The 24,115-nt window shown below is 41.5% G+C and overlaps 1 protein-coding gene across 6 annotated transcripts in view; it reads left to right on the top strand.

The window, feature by feature from the left end:
• The window catches only part of strbp (spermatid perinuclear RNA binding protein), a 97,178-nt gene extending 77,365 nt beyond the window's left edge, over positions 1 to 19,813 (top strand). For 3 of the 6 annotated variants that reach the window (XM_088940520.1, XM_088940522.1, XM_088940521.1), the window contains exons 11-20: positions 737 to 834; positions 5,204 to 5,309; positions 5,430 to 5,513; positions 10,393 to 10,601; positions 11,488 to 11,646; positions 12,855 to 12,989; positions 13,480 to 13,620; positions 14,048 to 14,171; positions 14,846 to 14,896; positions 19,590 to 19,813. In XM_088940520.1, coding sequence (XP_088796646.1) covers positions 737 to 834; positions 5,204 to 5,309; positions 5,430 to 5,513; positions 10,393 to 10,601; positions 11,488 to 11,646; positions 12,855 to 12,989; positions 13,480 to 13,620; positions 14,048 to 14,171; positions 14,846 to 14,896; positions 19,590 to 19,684 — 1,202 coding nt within the window. In that variant the 3' untranslated portion in view covers positions 19,685 to 19,813. Of the gene's footprint in view, positions 1 to 736; positions 835 to 5,203; positions 5,310 to 5,429; positions 5,514 to 10,392; positions 10,602 to 11,487; positions 11,647 to 12,854; positions 12,990 to 13,479; positions 13,621 to 14,047; positions 14,172 to 14,845; positions 14,897 to 17,140; positions 17,642 to 19,589 lie in introns of those variants that run through there. The other 3 variants (XM_088940523.1, XM_088940525.1, XM_088940524.1) reach the window with 1 other exon arrangement.
• The last annotated feature ends 4,302 nt before the right edge of the window (positions 19,814 to 24,115 follow it).

Genomic DNA, 24,115 nt, shown 5'->3' with positions numbered 1-24,115 from the left:
ATGTTTCTTAGTTTCCAGAATATTTCCATTCCTAGAGAAATAATCCACTCCTTTCATGTCACTGTTCCTCCTGTGCATCACTCTATCAAAGATGATGGGCAGGTGTGTCAGTAGAGTGTGTCTCTCTGCTTCCTGATCCCTGCATGAGTACAGAGACACAACGAGCACATGTGATGCTTGGACACAATTGGCATTTCCAGATGGGTCGTAATAAAAAAAAAGAAATTGGCAGTCCTTGCTGGTTGATTCGACAAAAAGGCAGCAACCCAGCGTTGTCCTCGCTCGCACTTTTGCTGCCTAGCAGTTTGGTACGTGTCCAGACTGCTCTGTGGAGTTGTGGACCACTCGCACACACAGGCCATGTCTTTTCAGACAAATCCTTTCTGTCACCACCTAAGGATCCCTCAAGGACACGTCCTGTAAGACATGCAAGGTCTGCCTTGTGTACTTCATCATGGCATTGCCATCTTGTCACAGTTGTGTTTCTGGTGGTCTGAGATCATTCCTTTTTTAGTGGCTGTTAGTGTTTTTTCCTATTGGGGGATTTCATGTGCTTGGTAGGCCCAGCAGATTAGTGCTTGTCTTGTTTTGGAAATACCCTTTCTTAGCTTTTGATTTAAATCTGAAATCGGCCAAAATACATTTATATATACACTGTATGTACTTGTATTCCTAACCTTAACTCTTAAGTTTGAAAGCTTTATTTTTATTCATATGTTTTGTCTTTTGTTTTCAGGTGGACCAGGTTTACATGACCCGTGTGAAAAAGAACCCACAAATACGCTATCTAATATGACAGAGCAGCAGGGAGAAGACATCACACACAGCGCTCAGGTATGATCAAGCTGTTGGGGCCGTAGCTTAGCAGCCTAATCCATCTGCCATGGTATTTACAGAAGAGCGAAGCTGATCTCACCTAGCTGTTTAAGATTAAAGGAGTTACTGACTTGAGAACTCTTTCAAAATGCAGCGTTGCCATCCGAGCAAGTGTGCATTTCGCATTAGGTCTGAATTAATTTACACGGCAGTGTGGTGGTCATTAACACCTTCAGAATGACTTCCACCCCCATCCTAGGTTGGAGAACCCTACCAAAAACACAAAGATGGCCTCCGGATTGCAGATCATGGGAATGCATATCGATTCAGTGTTTGTAGATCTATTTTAAGCATCATGTTTAAAACTACATAACACAGCTGTTGAAAATCAATTTTTGCCTGGATCAAGGTGCCTCACTGACAATAATTGATGCTGTGTAATAATAATGCTGCCATCAAGCAAGGTGAACTGGACTAGATGTGTTTCTTGAGAGCTGGCTGCAGTCTGGAACAGACAGCAAGGCTTCGTTCTCTTGCTGAGATTAAAGGTTTGGAGATGGAGGCGCCTGGCCTCAGCATTTTGATACAATATAAGGTAGTTTTCATGGAAGCTGATATGTAACTGCAGTGTTAAATAAAAAGCTTGTGTTAAAAAAGGGACTTAAGTACTGGGCTGGTCTAGGAAGCAGAGGGAGAATGTTGACTTTGTGCTGCAGGTGAGTGTTTATACCGAGTCAAACCACACAAAGAAAAAGCAATGTGATTTGCAAGATCGAATGAGAAAAACAAGGCTTTCTAATTGTTAGCTTTCTTGTTTTCTGTGCCCTTAGAGGTTTATCAGCCTCTATTAGTACTTAACCCAAACTGGTTTAGTCCACTGTTTACAAAACACATTTGACATCTAATTCTTTTTGTGGCCTTCCCATTCATTCATGTAATGCAATTACATGACGTAATTCCAGAAATTAAGGAATGAGTGCCTCTATTTTAGGTTGTGGTTTGCTTTCAGATGGAGTGTAGCGTTTTGGGATTTTGGGGCAATTAGTTGCCCCGTTAAAATTGTTTTGAGCAATCACAATACTGTATTACATTATTTCACAGCTGCCCTCCAAATGTATTCATACCCCTGATAAAATAGGAACAGTAACCGTTAAATATTTTGCAGACTGGATAATGTTTCCTGCTTGAATTTTAAAAATGTTATTGAGCAATCTTAATAACATTGGACAAAATCTTGTTTGTCATAATTCATTAGTCCAGTCCAGAAAACACGAGGGTCACTTTTCTTTACAGTTCCGTAGTATTTTGTTAATCCTCCTCTGGCACGAATTCCACAGACTACATACCTCCTGTAGTGTGCTATGAGGATCTGGCACTTCAGAGAGGAAATTTATGCACATCTCTCCATGTAGAATTGTCGTTCAGCCATCTTTCGTTAGACTCACAAATGTTCGGTGGGATTAAGGTCTGGATCTTGAGACGGCAAGGACCGAACATTTTTTTCGTGTGCAGTTAACCATTTGTTTGTCGTTTTCGTATACTCTTTGGATCGTTTTCATGTTGGAATGTCAATTTTCCGTTGGGCAAGAGCTTTCTTGAAAACGGAAATCTATCCAAAATGCTGTGATGCATGTTGGAGTTCAAGATTTCCCATATCATAACAAAGAGGCCAGGACCTGTTGATGCAAAGCAACTCCATAATAGACCCCTACAGTATTTCACAGGATTGTCCCCTGAGGGAAATTCTGTACATTTAAATATAATGCGCACACTCCAAAAAATATTGCACCTCCCTCTATTGCATATGTATAACACATAACATATAACATTTATAACACATTACAAAACATATTGCACACAAGTGGATTGTAAAGGTAAAAAACTGTTTATCCTTGCCATTTGCATTGACAGGTTTAATGGATAGTGGAACACAGGAACGTTTGTATCTGTTTGACTTACATTTGTGAACCCTAAAACGTTTGCCAGGAGGAAAGAGTTGACATTCAGAGTTGAGGATGTGGGAAGGATCTGATATCCTTTTTCCTGCCTGTTTGATTATGGCCTTTTCAAAGATTGTCTGCAGGGAGAGGTGCTGTTTCACTGCCATGGCCTTCAAAGCTGTTTGGATGAGACGGGTAATTTGAGATCTCAATTGAACTGATAAATTACCAAACCACACTGTTATACCATATCTGATAATGCTCTCGACTACAGTATGGTAGAAGAGAAGCATTATTTCCTGTCGCACCCCAAACAGTCTTCGCAAGAAATACAAGGGCTGCTGAACTTTGGAGCAAACACTCTCAACATGAGTAGTCCAGCACATTCATTGGCTTGCCCTCAGAAGACGCTTCTTCCCTGCAGCTCACGTATGAGTGCCACATTCATGCAGGCCCGATCGAGTGGTCGTTGTCAAAACTTTGTGTCTTGAAGATGCCACGGTGTATTGGAGATGTCCAGCTGTTGCCTTTGGATTTGCGGTTGGTTCCCAAATCACTTGTCTCACGACCTTTAGTTGCAAGATATTCTTGCATCCAACTTCTGGCAGGGTGGTAACTATTCCAGGAGCCTTAAATGTCTTACTAATGGGCATTTTGTCTGGCTCTCTGACCTTACCCATGATGATGCTACTACTGCTTTCCATGCATTCTCTTCTTGTACTGCTGTTTATTTGACTTTTTATGGGTCTCAGGTTTTGATTCCTATTTTAACTGGGGTATGAGCAAATCTGGTGAATACTGTATGAGGAAAACATTTAAGATCTGATACGATGCAAGTTTTAAAGTGCTGTACTTTAACAGTCAAGAATTATTCATTTCAGTTTGCTTTAATAAAAAATCTGCCTACTATATCTTCTTTGATTATACCTGCATATAATGCCAAGTAAAGCCACAGTTAACGAACCTCTTCTTCTCGAGGAAATACTAGTAAGCCTGTTTTCTTTCAGTGTTGACTTCAAATTGTCTTTTGACAACAGAAGCTTGGAGTTTTTTTCTACTCCAGGATTTCACGATAATTGTAATCCTAGTCAATTTCACAGCAGAAATGTCATTTAAAAATATATGTATTAGTTGCCCGGCAAGTTAGCATGATGTCATAAATCTATACATGTATAGAGGTTGTGTTGTTTAAGATTGTGATGGACTGTAATTGTGATTGTGATGGATTGTAATAAAGATTAGCATGTTTTGTGGCTACAGTATAGGTTTTGCTTGCGTGAATTGTAAGTATGTAGTGCTGTTCTGCCCGTTATTAGTTATTTGCATCTTAAGGCAGGGCAGCCATTAATTAATCCCAGTATGTCAGGATAGGAGGCGTTCCTGAGGTGATGCTTACCCAGATGGGTCTGTCCTTGACATAGCGTAATGCATTTCCAAGTAACATTTTTCTTCCTGGAATAATGACACTGAGGGACTGTGTGAAAGAGGCTTTCCTGTGGTTTCAATGGCTGCATTAAACTTATCACAAAAAACTAAAAAAAAATCCCATCATCAACAGAATTTAGCTGATATGTTTTTTATTGGTCTCTCAGGTAATGAATGTCAAACTATTTTTTTTTTACATTTTACTAGATTTTCAGCCACTGTAATGATCAGATGGACAGTTTTACTGTTCATAGAAAAACACTTTTGTGCACTTTGTGTGCTTTTTCATCCTGCGTTTCTTGTGTTTGGGAAGTGTTCAGACGATGTGCCATTTTGATGTGAAACGAGAAATCAAGGCTGAGTCAGAGAAATCAAATTTTAATCAGTCAGTCTGAAGAAACGATGATATCACGTCCACATGGGTTGTTTTCCTCATGCGTTTGAGACCTGATAGCGGCAGGAGGCACTACTTTACACAAAGGATTGTAGGAGGCTGGAGCAAATTACCCCCTCCTGAAAATACAAATTTTCGGAAACCAGAAATAGTGTCATGTTGCCTCATGGTGGGGGGAGGCTGAGGGTTTGTTTTATTGTATATTCAGTTCCTGGGTGAATAATTAACAAAAGCGTGGATTCGGAAACCTCTTGTAGGCTCGTAGGCAGTTCAGAAAAATAAATGGGGTGTTCGCGTGCAGCGTCGTCTTCATTTTTACAAGCTGTTGCTTTTCTAGGAGGAGAAGGAAAACTTGTTTTTGTTCTTATTTTTTTTTCCTCTTTCCAAATTGTGGAACTTTTCCCGGATGTTGGGTTCAGAATTGTAGGCCCTGGCCAATAGATCAGTTTTCTTTGGTATCACAGTACAGGTTTAGTGCATTTTAAGCCTCCAGACATTAATCAGATGTGAAGTCTTCAAAATACACTTACTGCATGGTGTTTAACGGTTACTGTCTGTTTAGTGAAAACACTGGGCACATTTTGAAGGTCTGCGTTTCTCACGGTACTTTCTCATTACGTTTTTACAGCACGCACTACGGCTTTTAGCCTTTGGACAGATTTATAAGGTACTAGACATGGATCCACTTCCTTCAAGTAAACCTTCCCAGAAATATTCTTGGTCAGACAAAGAAGGTATGTTCAAGTTCGTTCGAATGTCGTGTGGTGAATGAAATGAACGGAAACTGCCAACGAGCAGGAGGGGGCTGTTCTTGACGTCGGCTGCTTCTCTTTACGCGTTTTGTCTTTTTTCAGGAACGGGACTGAAACGGCCGTATGAAGACGGTCCGCTGGACGATAAGGACCTGATTAAAAAGATGAAACGCAACTTGAGAAAAAGTAAGCTCTTCCACCTTGTGGTGTCCGCTGCAGCTGTCAGGCGTCATCAGCTCTGTCCAGCTCCTTGCATTTCAAAGTCAAAGGCCCTCTGTGAAGGAACGGAACGGATAGTGGCTCAGTTTTCTTGATCGCTTCTTCATGGATCAGAAGACGGATCGTCCGGTTCATTGTCATTTTCTGTTTTGTAGCCATCCTTATGAGATATGATGATTCTCATACCGCTTTCTGAATTGGCATTACATCTAACACTAACTCCTAGCTATTCTTTGAGTTGGGCAGTCTTTGAGGAAAGAAATACAGCTCTACACCCAGGCACAGGCTTTTCTAAATCTGATCAATGTTCACGTGCTTGGAACTCAAGAGTGAAGAGTGAGCCTTTTTTTTTGTTTTGCCCTCAAGCACCTTGCGGCAGTCACTTGAAAAGGAAGGGGAATGTCTGTCCTCACCTTTCTCCCCTCCAGTCTAAAAATAGCTTATCGTTGGACTGCAAATTCATTTCAAAGTAAAAGAAAATCACAAAACGTATACAAGAAATAGATTGTAATGCCCCTCCCCCAGGCGAGTGATTTTGCATTAATACAAACGAATTAAATAAGCCTTAATTAAGTGCAACAACATTGAAACAGAATTGAAACTGGCTTTGTGCAGTGTCACCGTGGGGTGACGGCGGTGTCTTCTCTTGCATCTGGCATGATGACAAACCTCATCGTTAGAGGAGACACCTCTCTGTGTGTGGCTCAGCACAGAATCTCCCCAGAAAGATATTCATAGTATTTGGCTCATTCAGAGCTAACCACCTTGCTGTTTGCAAGAATGCTCTGGGCTACCTGGCAAGCTGTGGTTAGGGCTCAGAACTAAGGACTGGAAGGATGTTGGTTCAAATCCCAGGTAAAACACTGCTCTTGTACCCTTGGGAGCAAGGGATGTGCTCAGATTGTGCCATCAAAATTCCTTGTAGTATAAATGGCACAGATGTAAACCCAATTCATAGTAATAATAGGGCTACTGCCTCTTTACGATGAGAGCAGGTCCGTTTTTATTGCCAAAGGCACTGAAGAACAGCTGAACTAAAAGACATAGGGATGTACAGAAAAGCTGCCATCTGTACGACTGCTGCTAAAGACGCTTTTTGAGAGTTGACGTGTGGAGATGCATGATTTGCGTGCGCAGTGTTCTGGAGCGTGCGGCTGTAAACATAAAACTTAATTTGTGTGTGTAATTAATGGCTATCCCAGCACTTAAATCTTCTGCAGATGTGGCAGATAGGAGTAGATTGTTTTAACAGGCATTCGAAACGGGGACACTTTTGCAGCTGTGCACTGTTGGCGAGGTGGCAGGCCTCCGTTCCTAACGCGGACGTTGAAATCTGCTGGAGACTGGCTGGAAGCAGTGAGCTCAGCTTAGCATAAAACCTTCCTAGAATTTATGACAATTGCAGCTGTCAGTGTGCCTGTAATCTTGCAATGTGTTGTATTCCCTAAGATTAGAACATGTCACAATGTCAGCAGCAAGTGTAATACATTTTTGGAAGCAGAGGAGGTGTTTGTACAGGCTATTAGCTTGGGATTACTTCCCTTGATATCATTCTTACTGCACTGCATGACTTTGGCACTGTGGAAGATATCTATACATGCTTTTGTTGTGCACACGTACCATTTCATTTATGTTTCTTCCTAGAGGAACATTCTTTTGAAATCCACGTAAAAATCGTAATAACAGGACATGTCAATTAAATATTTTCATGGTCATCTGCAATGCGATGGATGGCTTGTTTGAAATGAAGGCCATAGCCTCCATGCTTAATATAAGCAGACCTGAAGCAAAAATGTAATTGGTTATCACTTCAGGATAGCAACCCTTTCATTATCCTTTCTCTTGAGCTTTGGGATTTTAATAACAAAACATAGCTGTTGCAGAATTAAGCCCCCCCCTAGAGCAAAAGCCATGCAAGACAGACAAGCATATTCAGCTCCCTTTTGTAACCGGATGAGAGAGGTTTCATTGGGTAGAACAGTCGCAGTCTACAGTAAACAACATAGTTCAAACTGCTGTATTTTTAATTGTTGGTAGAGAGACAAATGGCTGTACATTCTTTTTCTCCAAATGCTGTTCATGTGCCTAAAAGCTTGTGATCATTAATAGTATTCTTTGTCAAATTGTGTTAATTGTCCATATAGGAATGTAAAACCTCCTCCTGATCTTTATTTGGTGAAATTATTATATGCATGCCTGGTTTGCAAACTCATTTACCATTTTGTAAGGGGGGATTGAACATGTAGTGGAAGGTGAGGATTGTTAATGAAACCCAGGGTTCTCTAATTCCATGAAGGCTGGAGGCGAAGCTTTGGAAGCCTTTGCAGTGTGCTCGGTGAATCACCTTTCAAACCCTGAGCCTGGCTTTACAATTGCCGATGTCTCAGCTGGCCCCCCGTCTGTGTCCCTGGCGGATCTGGGTGCAGGAATGTTTATTCGGCTTTTAACCAGACAGACCGAGTCATTAAATCTGACATCATCTGTTGTGCATCCGCACAGCCTCTCATATTTACAGTGGGGTTATCACTGCTGTTGTCACAGTCTGTCTGCGATGACTGGAAAGCAGAAGCGCTTCTCGAGCTACGTATTCTTGAGTATTGAATGCCAGATTGGAATCAAGAAGTGATTTTCTCTTTTGCAGATGTCACGAAAAAATAAAATGTAGTCATTCTCAATGCCATCCCTAAACTAAAGTTTTTACAAACTTCCAGGCTGCTGAGGTTCTGTGCCAGGATGGGTTTGGTAAAAGCAGATATGTAAAATGAACGACGGTGTTTTTCAACAACACAGTTCAGTGCGCGTGAGCCTCTATTGTATACGGAAGGAGGAGACATGCGCAGCTGGGACTTTTTGACAAAATCCCTAAACACACAGGATTCTGTTATAATAATAATAATAATAATTGCTTACACTTATATAGCGCTTTTCTGGACACTCCACTCAAAGCGCTTTACAGGTAATGGGGACTCCCCTCCACCACCACCAATGTGCAGCCCCACCTGGATGATGCGACGGCAGCCATAGTGCGCCAGAACGCTCACCACGCACCAGCTATCAGTGGGGAGGAGAGCAGAGTAATGAAGCCAATTCATTGATGGGGATTATTGGGAGGCCATGATTGGTAAGGGCCAATGGGAAATTTGGCCAGGACACTGGGGTTACACCCCTACTCTTTTCGAGAAACGCCCTGGGATTTTTAATGACCACAGAGAGTCAGGACCTCGGTTTTACGTCTCATCCGAAGGACGCTGGGGCATTAGGACCCACATGGACCGCAAGGTGAGCGCCTCCTGCTGGTCCCACTAACACCTCTTCCAGCAGCATCCTTAGTTTTTCCCAGGAGGTCTCCCATCCAGGTACTGACCAGGCTCACACCTGCTTGGTTTCAGTGGGTTGCCAGTTGTGAGTTGCAGGGTGATATGGCTGCTGGCTGCTGTTGCGTCTGGATTACGATTGATTATTTTGAGGAAAAACCAACTGGAATTTGCCCCAAAAAATCGGGAGTTGGCATACATAAAGAAAAATCATATACATAGATGTTGTACCAGTCAGTCTACTAAAAGCTTTTCTTCCTGATCCAGCTTTTCTGCTTTTTGAAATGGAAAGAAATAGTCAAAGGTGGGACATGGCATATTATCTTACTGTACCTGGTTGTACAAGTGCAAAAAAAAAATGGAAAAAGGCCATAACACGTCTTCTCTCTGTCTGATCAGATGTCGACCGCGTTTTGTCATAAATTTATTGTAGCTGTGTTCAGGGGGGATTTCTTTAATTTACAGCTTAGTTTGGCAGTTTCACATTTTATTTTCGGAGAAATTCCCAGAAGGTTGCTTGACCACTCTAATTAAGTGCAAGCTCATCCTGATTCAACACTGAAGAAGAAAAACTAACCTTCTGTAAAACAGGGACTGTAGCAGTTAACTTTCAGTCTGCAATTTAGTAAGAAAAAGCTTCTAGCCTTTTTTGCGGAACTGAAGTATTATCAGCAAATATACATTTGTCCTGTGAAAGAGTAGGCACGCATTACCTATCCGAGTGTGACATTCTGGTAATAGATATGTGTGTGGAACTGTAGCTGTACGGCTGCAAAGCCATAGTTCCTAATAACCATTAAAAAAAGTCAATAGTATTGATCTTTCAAGTCATACACAAGTGTTGTGTTATGGCTTCCCATGAATCATCAAAGTAAAAAGAAGACATTGCCTTGCCCACGCAATCAGTAGAGGAAAAGAAAATGTCAGCCCGCTTTTGCAGTGAGTGTTTCGAGAATGTGGCCCTACCACCCCCTTTTCCCTGCACACACACAGAAGAAGGGGCTTCAGTTTCGCAGCAATTAGACTTTTCACTTAATGACAGGGCAGGCCTGCGGTGCTGTCAGCTCGTCTGTGCTGGGGCCAGCAGGGTTCAGCAAAGGTGAGAGAATGTGGAGCATCTCATGAGAGCTGTGTGCGGTGTAACTGCCATGGATCAGCAGGTTTCCCGGTGCCTTTTACATCCTGATTTCCCCACGAATGTTCTGTTAATCTCCAGGGATTGTGATCCCAACCCAAAATTGTTTTCATCTCTCAGTGCAAGAGAAGCTATAGAGGAGGTGCCATATCTACAACCTCTTCCTTGAAGACTTTAGAAACGTACTTTCTTTCTTATTAGGTTGTATTCAGGTATAAACAGGATTGTACGGAATATAGATGCAAAACCTGGATTAAGGTTGCGAGACGAAAAACCCCTTTTAATAAGGGAAGCTGTTGTTTTTCTGATGGACCTTCCACGAGTTTTCACGTTCGCTGAGTTTTTATCGTTTTTTAATTAACCTGATCTCTTTGTTGTTGTTGTTGTTGTTCTGCAGTTCTTGACAGCAAAGCAATGGACACCAACCAACCCATGAATGCACTAATGCGACTCAACCAGATCCGCCCCGGTCTGCAGTACAAGCTCTTGTCCCAGTCAGGGCCTGTCCACGCGCCAGTCTTCACAATGTCTGTCGACGTGGATGGCACAGTATACGAAGCCTCGGGGTCGTCGAAGAAGACGGCGAAACTCCATGTAGCAGTGAAGGTACGAGAGGGTTATAGCAGTGGACAGGGTAGCCTTGGGGGCTCGGTGGCGTTTCAAAACGGAAGGGCTCTTGTCCAAGCCCAGGTGGAGTACCAGGAGGCGATGAATTTCTGTGGTCTCCCAGGCAGTTGCTGGCCTGCGGCACTGTGGGTGAGGAACGTACCCGTCTTCCACTCAGTTCTGAACCTCCTACACAGAGCCGCGTAGCCTGTGATGTTACAAGACAGGCTAGGCCTGCTCTTCCTCGTGCTTCCCTGTGTGAGAGCGCAGGGTTCTAGATTTTAGACTTCGAAAACATGCAACAGACAAACGCAAACCTGATGCAGTATGTAATAAAAATTGGGGGAGAGGGGAAACAACTCTCAAGATGTGCAATAATATGTATGAGATACCCAAAGCTAAACTGGATTAAGTCTCGTTTATACAGTGGGAATGGCTAATCCGCTTTTCCAGCTTTGTCGTCCTAGAAGAGGAAGCGGTTCTACAGTCATCAGTTTCACACTGCTAAAATCTCTTCCTCTCTGCGTTTTGTTTTTCTGCACTGTGTGAGGATTCCTACAGATGGTTTTAAGTGACATCATGCCCAGTTTGTCAGCTCTGTCACTTTTGTCTCCTTTGATACGATGACAATGAATTCACTTCACACCTAATAAATACAAATGTCCCACAGCTGCACAGTGCTGTTAACCTGATTGTATTGTTGTTGAGAGCTGAGTCATTTACAATATGACAGGTCTGGTACAATTACAGAACCTGACAAGCCATGCATGATTGCTGGATGATGTCTGAGTCATCTTTTTTGTGTGTGTGTGTGTGCACTACAGATTCATGTACAATAATGGGGTGTATCCTGCTATGCTCTTTCAAAAAAAAATAAATCTTCCAGGTCCTGCAGGCAATGGGATACCCAACGGGTTTTGACACCGATCTGGACTCAATGAGCGCAGACGAAAAATCAGACGGCGAAGGAAAGATGGAGACGGCGTCTACAAACTCAAGCAATAATACAACCAGTTCCACCACCGACGGCTCCAACACACTGGAGGTAGCAGATCTGAGATTTAAGTGGACTTGATTTGAGTCCTGCCCGAGATTTTGTGGCGTTAAAGCAGTAATTTACTTTGAGGAGATAATGCTGTGGCAAAAAATTGATTTCAGTCATAGTCTGCATTAAGCAGCATTCTCTGGAGAATAAGCCCCACAACATTAGCTGGTAATGGGCTTGTGTGGCGTTTTAAAAATGTATGGTTCCACTCTGAAAAGTCCTAAAGCAAATCCATATGGCCACTGTACATTAGCTGGCAAATTAAAACTGAACCTTTTCTACTGAAAATATTACACTTTCCTGTTGAGGTTATTTCTTCAAATATTTTATTCAGGAAATATAGAAACAAAGGGGGTTTGTTTTGCAGTATACGTTACTAGATAGGGTTTTTTGAAGCTAATTCAAATGTGATGTTTATAGGGTGATTAACATTAAGATCTGCTATTTCTGTATATCTTAGCTTTTATACATCTGCTTCTGTAGTACAGACTTCATTGTTGTTCTGAACTTCGTAAAACTAGCATTATATTTTTAAGGTAAAAGCTTCCGTTAAAATGATTCCTCCAATTTTACAAATGTCTTTTGAGTTTTGGTAATATACTATCCTGCTGCTGCTGTTCAGCATTTGAAATTTCTTTTTCCTACAGCATTAATGATTGATTTTCATTAAATATTTAGAGAGTGCTTCAAGGCCTCAGATGGAATTTACAATGTTGATAAGCACATCCAAGATTCCCTGTTTTTCATGCTTAATTATTTTGTTGGTCACCACTCCTTTTGAAACTGTAGCTAACCACATCAGTGCCTGTTTCTCCTGTATCACAGAAGAATTGATTGACCTGTCTAAAAATACTAAAATTCCTAATACTGGATTTATTTAGTATACAGGGACTAAGTTTTAAAACCTGTAAAAGTAGTAATGAGATTGCAACATTTTTTTTCTGAAACTGGGCACTTTGAGCTTAATTATCCATACTTAATTAGTAATTTTGCTTGCGGTCTCTAAAAAAGAGCTTTAAAAAGCCAATACTCGTATTACTTTTGCAGATACGGCCAGATCTATGTTGTAATATGCTGTAAGCAAGGACAAATATAAATCAAACACTTAAAACTTAATTGAACCTTGAGGAGTTTGGTTTTGGGAGAACATGGTGCTCTGTAGGAAATGTGACAAAGTGGTCTTTTTTTTTATTAATTCAAAAAAACAGGTACGAACTCAGGGTCCTATTCTTACTGCCAGTGGCAAAAATCCTGTCATGGAACTGAATGAGAAAAGGCGCGGTCTGAAATACGAGCTCATATCGGAGAGTGGGGGCAGTCATGACAAGCGCTTCGTCATGGAGGTACGTCAGCCTGAGCCCTTACCACCAGTTTAATTTTGCAAAACACAACCTTGCCGTCTGCAGGCAGCAATAATAAAATGTACTATATAATTAACTACTTAACAAATCATCCGCATTGGATATTAAGTTTTTATAGGCATCGTCAGGTACTTGTCTCTGACATCGAAATAGTTCCTGACGTGTTTTTTTTCCCCCGAATTGGCATGACACCAAACCCTTTTCATTTTATATGCGCTTATAATAGTTTTGCAAGCGGGTGGATGTGTGGAGTTGAATCTGGGTGCGAGTGTGTTCTTTTTAAAAAAAAAAAGGCTTTTGTCCCGAACGTTTATGAAATCTGTTGAAAACCCCCCTTGCTCTGGGCAGGCTGTGGCTCGTCAGCGAAGGGGTCGTTTTTGATGGTCTGGAAGAATTCTGAATGACTGTTGGAAAACAGTGCGGTTAGGAGTCCAACATTCATCCTCTTCTGTTTCCCCCCCTTCTGTCTCAGGTGGAGGTGGACGGACAGAAGTTCAGGGGAGCAGGGCCCAATAAGAAGGTGGCCAAGGCCAGCGCCGCCCTGGCTGCCCTAGAGAAACTGTTTTCAGGGCCCAACGCAGCAGGCAGCAAGAAAAAGAAGATTATTCCCCAGGTTCGACATCCGCCTTTAACTCCTCGATACGAACGGCCGCCGGCATCGCTGTAATGTGAGGCATGCCGAGCAGGCCAGGGCCACATGTGGTCTGTTCACAAAACCAGCTGGCCGCGTGGGGTTGAAAATCAGTTGGGGTTTGTGTTGTATTGGCTGTATCAGAACGGACTTCAGTTCTTCACCCTAGAAGGCAAGGCCTGAAATGCACCCCAAGGGTCCCTTTGTACCAACGAACCGGTCTTTTCACTCTTCACGATTAAAGACTGCGTGTTGTCACTTTTATTAATCGAAATCGCGGTGAGTCAGGAGATAAGCGACAGCTTGACCGCGTGGCAGCCCAGAAAGACTGCTTTGGCATTGCCTGTGTGAGGCTTTTAAAGATGGAGAATCACTGTTCCTGTAACGGCGTTCCCGTGCCTCTCCCCAGACTAAAGGGGCGGTAGCGGCTGCGGCGTCGGTCGCTGCCCAGGCGGTGAGGGGGCGAGGCCGAGGAGCTCTGGCCAGGGGGGCGTTTGTGAGCGCGGCTGCCGCTCCAGGATACATCACCCCAGGTAGGAGCGCTGGAACCGGGGCGGCACAGGTTTTCCCAGGCAGGAGACGCGGAGCAGAAGGGCCTCGGGAAGCTGCCCGTTTGTCCGAGTGGGAGCTGCAGGCCCAGTTTCTCACGCCGGTTATGAAGCCTCAGTACCAAAGTAAATTCATTGACGGTATCGAAAAAATGTACACATCCCAAATTAAGCACTCTCACAAATCTGAGGCAACAAAACTTCCGGTGAGGTGATGCGGCCCTGCGACACTGAAAACCTGCAGGCTTGTGAATACGGCTCTTTTAATCCAATGGAAATAGTTTTCGACTTCGAGACGGTTTTGCTGATGAATACTACTTGTTAACTCTGCATGCAGATCGCATTGGAACATTTCTGCGGTGAAATGTCTGCTGCACAGCCTGTAGGTATTCACTCGTACATCAGTCAGTACAGTGACTAGTGAGCAGGAAGGGCCGCCTCACGGCGCAGTGCCCAATTTTGTGCCCAATTCAGAATTTTTTAAAATATTTCTATACCATAAATGAATTTATTTTGTTACAGAGGTCTGAGAAATTGGGACTGCAGTTCTCCTTTAAGTGAAGCGTTGTTTAATAGCTGTATTGTAAGGTGTATTATCGCTAGGCGGTAAAGTATCTTTGTGATCCAGGGATGATAACTGTGCTTTATGGTGCTTGTAGGTTACGGGACGCCATATGGTTACAGTGCAGCAGCAGCCACTCCAGCTTACGGTACGTACAGCCCCCTTGTTGTTCAGTACCTCAGGACCCGAGTGCACAGTTAAGCTTTAAAAATGACCGAGGTGTAATTTGGAAAATACCCGAACAAGCGAGAAAAAGGAATGGCAGTTCCAAAAAAAAAAAGGTTTGAATTAATTTAAAAAAGGAAATTGAAAAAGGAAAAAAAAAATAGTCCAATTTTATTAGAATCTGATAAAAGATCAACTCTCATAACCTTTTGGTTCTTACTGTGGTTGGAGCAAGCCTTGCTTAGCTTTGCCTGACTGTCAAAGTTCTGCTCGTTAATCTGCCTGCTCCCTTCCATTATAATTCTGGACATTTTTCTTAAGTGTAGTCCTAGTGCTTACAGCCAATATATATACTCCATTCAAAGCAAACCTGGGTACCTGGCACACATTAGGGGACTTAAATTCAATGCCATGGGTTAGCAGTTGTCTTAGAGGGAACTCCTCAGATGTAGAGTTTACCTGCCCATTATAAACCAATATGTCTCTCATGCACATACCCCACTGTCAAATTGCAGATACGCAACCCGTACACAATGCAGTTAATAACTGCAGCACGCTGCGCTCACTGAAGCTATTAAAGGACATTTTTAACCTTCCCGATTACCAGCCTTAGGCGCATTTGCTTTTGTTAAAAAATAGTATGTTAAATATTTAAAATTGAATTAGAGCTGTATCTTATAGCAGTATTACAGAGTGACAGAACTGGAAGGTTTGATGCTCTCCTTCTAAGATCTTAACATACATTTCTGAACTACTGTTTTATTGATGAATTAGCAGCTCTTTCCCTTAGCAGGGAAAACCTCCTTTTGTATCTGATGTATTCTGACTTTAAAAAAAAAAACAACCCTTCCAGTGCAGCTAGTAGCCATGCATTTTAGGATGCATTTGCCTGGTTGAGGATGCTGGTTCAGAGGTGTTAAAGAACAATCCCTTTGGCGGTACAAGAATGAATACAGTGTCTGGCATTGGAAAATACGTTTGCTATTGTACTTTTTGGTTGCTTTGAATGAGGCTTATGTGCAAATGGTGACAAAAGAAAAGGCATGGACCTGTGCATCTTATTGGTGCACACTGCAAAAGGAATTTTTGATATCGGAACCCCAGACTTGCGGGCTTTTTTTAGTGAAAGGAAGGGTGGGGCTCTCCTTCCCGCTGGTAATCAATGTGAGCTTTTGTCTCCATTTGTCACATAAAAAGACTTTGTTCCTTTAGTGTCTGATGTGATGCAAAGCAATGAAGTAAGTTTGGTATTTGGCTGTAAGATAACGTGTCTTTATTGCTTCTAAAAGCTGTTGCATGTCGTTAGTTTCCACTACAGTCATCTAATGCTGTTAAATTATACCTCCTGTTGCTGCTTTGTGATTTCTTTAATGGGGATGTGAGAAAAGCACAGTGGAAGAACAGGTGCAATCTGAGCGCAAGCAAACCAGAACATGCACACATCACTGAGGCCACAAGAACTTAGATTGAGAAATATGATCAACTTCCAAAAATCCAATGAGGAAAGCCCAAAGAACCCCATTCAATTCCTTTAACTTTCCAGATCTTTCCCAGTGTACATACACCATGCAGTGCTTGATAAGAGCTTTTTAAAAGAACCAATGAATAATTCAGTTGCGATCTGTCATCAGAGCTTTTGGTTTTGGCGCAGAAGTAGCACACAATTCTGGCATTTTTGGAATATACTTGGAAGTATGTAGATATTAAATTAGTGATCATGCACCTTTTTTTTTTTGCTTTTTCAACTTAAAAGTGGTTGCATGTTGGAACATTTTTAGACATTCAGTGCTCGAACAGGGAAAAGGTTTGCCTTTTTATGTTATTTTCTATATGACCTCTAGCTGCAAATCTCCTGAGCTCCTTTGTTCAATTTAAATGCACCAACAGAAGTTATTTTGCAGATAAAACCTTGAAATTTCTAGGGGTTTTAAAAGGAGTTTGCCACAAGGCCAGCCATTGAGATGTACATCCTTCTTGAGGTGTTAGGAGAGTGTTGACTGGGCTCGACTGGCTGCTCTGTTTGATATTCTTGATGAGTATGCCTGCCTCTCTCTCTCTCACCTTTTTCTTTCTCTGTCTCTCTGGTGATGTACTGTCCTTGAAACCTGTATTGATTGGCTTAGCTAGAAAGACGGACTAGTAACAAAACTGTTAGGTTTTGAACCTGATTTATTGGACCACTGAACTTATTTGGAGTCCTTTTTCGTTTTTTTTTTCCTTTCTGTAGGTTTACCCAAGAGAATGCTTCTGTTACCAGTCATGAAATTTCCTGCATACCCCGTACCCCACTACTCCTTCTTTTAGCCCAGAGCCCGAAACCAAATTCACTTTGATCCAACTTAAAGAAACTGTAAAGAGTTTTAGAAGGGAAAATGATTTTTTTTTCTTTTTTTCCTACTCCACATTTTCTTGGGAATATGTACTCGATGAGCAGATCATTTGTAAAGTGCTTTTTTTTTTCTTACTCCTTTTCACTTTTACAGAAAAAAAAAAACCCGCAGGTTACGTACTTTAAAACTTGAAGGATGGCGTACTGTGAACTGTTACCTCATTTCTCGGGATATAAATTATACCAGCTTTTGTTTGGTTGTATGTTTGTTGTTGATTATTGTAGGGGAGACAAAGTTTCACAAATATCACCATAATCTGTAAAGGTGATTAGAAATCTGTGAAGGATGTATAGAGAATTATAAACCACAGATCATCAATAAAACATTTTCTCTTAAAACAGCTGAGTACTGCCTGTTTTATAATCTAATAAGAATCTGATTAGATTTTTTTCAGTTTTGAGGTTTTTTTGACACTTGTAGTATAGTTTGTATTTTTCATTTTTTAAAGATATAGCAACTTTAAATTTTGTACAACAGGGTTTCTGTGATTAAAGCATGTCGTGTGTGCCACCTTTGTTTTTATATTTTAGTGATCAGCTTGGTTAGAGTCTTATTTACTAAGCTTTTACACCTCTTCTAAAGTCTTCTACAGCTGGCAGGAGACCTATTTATTTGTAGGGTTTTTTTTTTCCCCACTTTTTAAGCAACAGTCTCCTCAGAGACTTTCCTAGCTTTACAGTTGCATTACGATTTGACACATTTACACAAGCTTAGTAAGTAGGCCTCTTAACTGAGTCTCTGAACTGTCTCAGATCTGCAGTAAATACAATATCAAAGATACATTGAGGCTGCAAATCTGGCTATTTAGGGCAGGGCCAGGCTTCTAGGGTGCAGAGAGTTAATAAAATTGGCTTAACCTTTACTAGAGGAGGAGTATTTGTGCTTGATAGCTGGTTCGAGGTTTGATTTTCTTACCGCCTGTACACTTTGTTCTTGTGGCCTTTTCTTACATCAACAAAAGACAGCTTGCCAGTACCCACACTGGGTCTTGTCAATGCAGACAGGGTGTCCATAACAATGTAAACTACACCTGCAAATTTGAGAATCTAAAGCAGCAACAAGGTCCTCATGGATACTTGCTATCTAATTGTCCCAATTTATTTTTATTTTTTTTGTTGAGTGCTACTGTGAACTGTGACCCTTTTCTCACCCACGGGCCAGCATAGGTACCTGATCACGTGTAGCAGCGTTGTAGCTTTCGGTATGTGCGGTTTTGCTCTCAAGAGCTGAAATGACAAAGATCTAGAATACTTAAGAGCTTCCTTTAGTATTGAAATGTACATCTTGCATCTCTGTGCATTTAAGGATGCATTCTTCAAGTAGTAGGAAAATGTGTCCCCCCCCCCCCCCCCCCCCCAATTTTCAGCAATTAAGAGGCAATGCGTACTTTAAGATGCCTTTTGCAAAGCAATCTGCCTGCCTGCTTTCTTCTGCTTTTGAACGTGCAGTGGGGAGGGGGGAACTACTGTCTGCCTTGCCAATGTTAGATTTTCCACAGGGGTTTAGATATTCAGATCATCAAGATCCAAGGCAGTCAACGTTGGCTTTTCAATCCATCAGGAGGGGGGTACTGGTCTACCGCTAGGAGGTGCTTTTGCTGGCCCGTGGCTGAAGTCGCGCCATCACTGATGTGAAAAAGCAGTGCTGAGCTAGCCTTTGGCTTCCTGAGTCACTCTTGTCCGCGCTTGCACTGTGGTTCCATGGGCCTTTAAAGCACAATGGGGAGCTGTGTTAGGAGGAAGCTTGGAGTGATTTTGCAAATGTTGGGGTGGGTGGGTGAATGTGGGTGAGTGACAGTGGGGCCTCTTAAAAAAAAAAAAAGACGAAAAATAAAGCACTTGAGGAAGCTCTCTCTTAAGACAGCTTTATTTCGTCGTACAGTGCGAGTGGAACCACTTTTCAAGCCGACCAGGCCCGTCTTTTCCACAGCATGATGGCAGCCATTGTATAATACTATTTCTCCAAAGTCACTTAATTTTTTTCCCCCCCCCCCCCGTCTGTTCAGAGTTACTAACCACATTGTCTATAAACTCTCCGAGTTGCTGCATATTTTTTTTACATTTCTCTGCTTTATTTCGAATGAATGAGCTACGAGTTTTTTTGTCGGAAGTGGTAACCGTGCAACTTCAGTTTCTCGATGTCTTTATTAACCTGAGACGACCCTGCGCAATGAAAACCCCACATACAGCCGAAAGAGCAGAGAAATCTAAATGGAGTGTCGGCTTCGAGCAAAGTCTGGAAATTAACCCGCAGTTTCTTGCTTCTCTGCTCTTTTCCTCACTGTAGGTGGTTTTTTCATTGACAATCCCTTTTACCAGCCTCGGACCATCGCACCCTTTATTATTCACTTGGGTCCTCAAGATTTCTTCTCTGACTTCTAGAACCATCAGGTTGTGTGGCTCAAAACCCACTTTTTTTTTTACCACTTCTCTCATCAGTCTGATGCTAGGAATATTAAAAAAAAACAGAAATGAAAGGCAAAACAAAACAAACAAAAAAAAAATCGACAGGTCACTAAACTGACAGGAATGTACAAAACATCTCAACCTTGTATCATTTTCCATAGAGCGCATATCCCATGAAGGAAAAGCAATACTTAATTTGACTTTCAGCTTGACTTAAGGCTGAATCTTCTCTTTATTATATAGCAATACACCTGAATTTAGCTAAAGCTTACTTGAAACAATGTGAATGTTTAATTGAAGTCTGACCTGGCAGAGCACTGCAATATTTAATTTAACTTGTATATTCACTAATGTGTGCGTGTATGTGTGATTGTTATGCTTACACATATGTATATTTCTATATATGTATGTATTCTGTTTCAGTCCTGCAGAATTATAAGTAACCATAATCCTAGGGTATAGCTTTCAACTCAAATTTTATATAAGCAACTTAGTCATTTGCAATGGCACCATCATTTTTGTAAGACTTCATCATTTTGATTAACTTATGTGTAGAAGTCTGATTTTTAATATAGTTGAGCGGCATATTGTTTTATTTGCCTTCGGTAATGTATGCAGGTATCTGATCCTACAGAAGTAATTTCTGAGCACAGTTCCCCTAGGACTTCCAGATGCATTTGGTTCAGGGCAAAGTGTATCAATGCACAATTAAGCAAACCTTTAAGCAAACACTTATTAGACCACATTAATGTACATGCAAAGCACATTTTGCAGTAAAGCCTCTTCTCTTTAATGAAGGACGTTACAGATGGTACTTCCACAGCTCATTCTGTGTGTGTTCAGATTTTTGTAATTACAAAGTGGTATGCACAGCAAATGCACTAGTTTATTTTTAGTGGATGTGAGCTAATATACCGACATCTTCATTATGTGTCCTGAAGGGGCCCAGTTACACAGGTGATATTTGGCTCTTGAAACAGTTCTGCATTTGGAAGCCTTTGCCCTTCCAATAGAATGAAACCTATTACTGTCTCATAGCTGACAAATTTAGAATAATACTGGCTGTTCAGTCTTTCTCATCCATCACATTATTTCTTGTCACTACAATGTGTAATTTCATAATTCCTCATAACAGTGCAGCGCTGTGCATGCCACTGACATATTGGTACAAGACCATAGCAAAGCTGTGAAATTGCTCTTGTTTTTCCACAGTGCAACAAAATAACATTAAGGTGCAGCCAGATTTTACAATTAACGTAAAAGCAACAACGTTCATTTCCAGAAGGAATGTTTTATGCATTACTTGTTTGGTAACCGTTCTGTTCATTTTATTCTAGAATGAGCAGAAAAGATGCTTTCGTTTTGCTTTTTGGTAAACGTTTCATTTTGCACGCGTGAGCCTTCATCGGCTGATCGTGCAAAATTCGCTTTTCGTGTTTTTATTTGACTGCTCTGTCAATCGTAGTAAGGCCCCATAGGAGCCCGAAAGCAACTGAAGTTTGAATCGGTCCCTGCAAAGGTATCCTGGAAACTTTTTAATTGAGGCTGTCTTCTCTGTGCGTTAATTTCCTGGCTAAAGTATGTGAAACAGATATATTTGTGAAGTCTTCCGAGTATCCCAAAGCAAATGCTGTTTTTATAACTAGTCACTTTAAGAATTAGAATGTTCTATTCTGCTGTCGTCTGATGAATGTAAAATGTGTTCTCCTTTTTTTTTTTTTGAGTTCCAAGTGAATTTGAACCCTGTGCTTGTCCATGCCCTCATATTGGGTTTTTTAGCCTAAAGAGTGAAAACATTTTAGGGTTGGCATGTTTCATCCCATGAAATGAAAACCTAGGTGCTGGTAGGTCGAGATGCTGTTTTGATAGCAGTGTCATCACCTACTTGCCTTAGCTGGTCTGATATAGGAAACCAAGCAAGACTGGGTCTGGTCACTATTGGCTGGAAGACCTCTAAGAGGTTCCTGCTGTAAATAGTAATGGCGGACCAGTAGGAGGTGCTCTTCTTGTAGTGAGGTGTGAGGAAATAGGATACTTTGCTGCAGGAGGTACTGTCCTGCAGATGACTGAGATCTTTATTAACTTGGATATTAAACACTCTGAGCTTAAAGCCATTTCTCATACCATTCTGCCTGATCTGCTGTGTAGTGAGACTTCACTTCTTTGGCGGTCCTCCTACGTAAAGTGGGATCCATTGGGATGAAAATATAGGAAAATAATGGTTAATAATTGGAATCATTTTCTAATAATAAACAATTAGGAAAATAATTGTAAACAGACAGCTGGAAAGAATCCAAAGCTACTGTATATTTAAAATGCAGACAGATATGCTGAACACCAGTCAGAAGAAGGGTTTTCCAATATAGTATCTACTTTAAAAGTAGAGGTTAGAGTTGGGACTCATTAATGTTGGAACAAGTCACGTTTTTGTTTGCAAATGAGGCAAACCTCTCCATTTTTTGCATTCCCACCCTCATGCTGTTTTACAAGCAATAAAAGGGCGCCTCTATTTTGAGAAAGCTTTTCTCCATCTTGAAATGTTTCCAATCTGACAGCGTGATTTTTTACAAGGTAAGAACTCTCTCCTGCCAGAAGCGTATATAAAATTAAGAGCATTCTAATTTCCAAACCCGTCTTGGTGATGTTTCTTTCATGGTGCAGCCTAGTCTTCATACCTTACAACATGACTTCAGTGCAACCCTTCAAATCGTCTCCATAACAGAATTTTGCTATAAACATCTCCCCAATTCATAGCTGATTGATCATTAGGGTTAGGTATAGCAATTTAAAGAGCGCGTAGCATCAATAATATTTTAAGTCGGATAATTTCATTCTTGCAAGCAACTTGCAACTCTTCATTTTTGAATTCATTAGGAATATACTAGTAATAATGCCATTTATGTGCAAAAAATACTTCAGAAGAACATCTGTTGCATGTTATGTTTATTTAGTATGATAGTCACACAGCAAAACATGTATTTATTCTTGAAGAACATAAAGAAGCTACAAAAATGAGGGAACCCCTCAAATATTGTACCTTATTTTGTTGATACTAGTTGATCCAAGGATCATCCTATGAATTATTCATTTATCATATTCTCAGCTTTGACAATATGTCTAGGCAGCTTCCCCCAAACCCCCATGACCATTTGTACAAAACAGTGCCTCCTGTTACCGGTTTTAAATGCACTTTTCTGTGTTTTCTACTTAAAGCATTGCATTCATCCAAAAGCCTAACAGCACAATTTGTGAAAATGTCATTTTTGCTCTATCCCGATTTGAGAGCAAAAAAAGTCTTTTTTTTTAACTTAACTTTCCCCCCGTCTGGATTTTGACTCTTCGTGTCGTTGTCCCCTCCTGCTGAGTGTCCACCGCTGTTCTGCAATGTCCGTTTTACAGGCGCAAATGAGCATGAAATCGTAAACCACCCCACGATAAAGAGTGGATCGGAGAAAATCTTATATTGCTGGAATTTCTTGTTTCTCTAGTTCTCAGTTGCTGGCTGTCCTATTCCCCCTTCCACAGGTGATCTGGCATGCTCATGACGGATTCGGGTAAAAAATAGCTCCCAGAAAATACGGATCCAAGCTGCCCCAGTCTTTAGAGTTGAGGTTAATTGGGGTCCTTTAAAGATCAGTAACATTTTAGAGATTTGTGATAGTGACCACATGAAGCATTCGCCTTTTGATTCATTGCCATTGTGGCTTTTGAGAAGAGTGTCCTGAAGTACTTTCCTTTTTTGCTTGCCAAATAAGTAGAAGATGCAGGAAAAAAAAAACACATCAGCCCCCTCAGAAGCCATACTGTAATGCTGTGCCGTACAACAAGCAACCTGTTTAAAACGCGGATCCTTGACGAACTTGAAAAACTGTGGGGTGTGCCTTTCCATAGACGGATTTCATTAACGGAACCCTGCCAGCGTCCCAGCGCCTTGCCCGTTGTGTTCCAAGTCGCCGTTGGGCGTGTCCAACAAGGTTCTCCAGTCACTTGTATTTTTGAAACTGAAATTCTACCTCCCGATAAATACGTGCAAGCCATAGTCCAAGCCACCCAGAAGCCTCCCTGAGATGCGTGTGCATTTGAGCTGTAAACTTCACATGCATGGTTCCAGGTTTTGAAAGAAATCTCTTTTTGTGTCGAGTTTTGGAGCACAATTGTGTAGCAGGATGAGCTAAGAAGATGGCAAAGCGCAAGCGACGCTTGCCAAGATACCAGTGCGGTAATAGCGTCTCCTCTTGGTGAAATTGTGGAGCTGCCTGATGCGACATTTGGAAATATAATTGGCCTTTTTTTTATAGATGTACAACCTTCATGCTGTGAAGCCCCAAACTTCTCCGCCTTCCAATTTGATTCTAGGAATATTAATAACCTCACAAGCTCTCTCAGACTAAAACCTGCTACTAATGA

Source organism: Atractosteus spatula, chromosome 23 (assembly GCF_055471065.1).
Source record: "Atractosteus spatula isolate fAtrSpa1 chromosome 23, fAtrSpa1.hap1, whole genome shotgun sequence".
Classification (NCBI taxonomy): domain Eukaryota; kingdom Metazoa; phylum Chordata; class Actinopteri; order Semionotiformes; family Lepisosteidae; genus Atractosteus; species Atractosteus spatula.
Note: the sequence above shows the minus strand (reverse complement) of the source record. Positions and strands in the feature narration are given on the sequence as shown.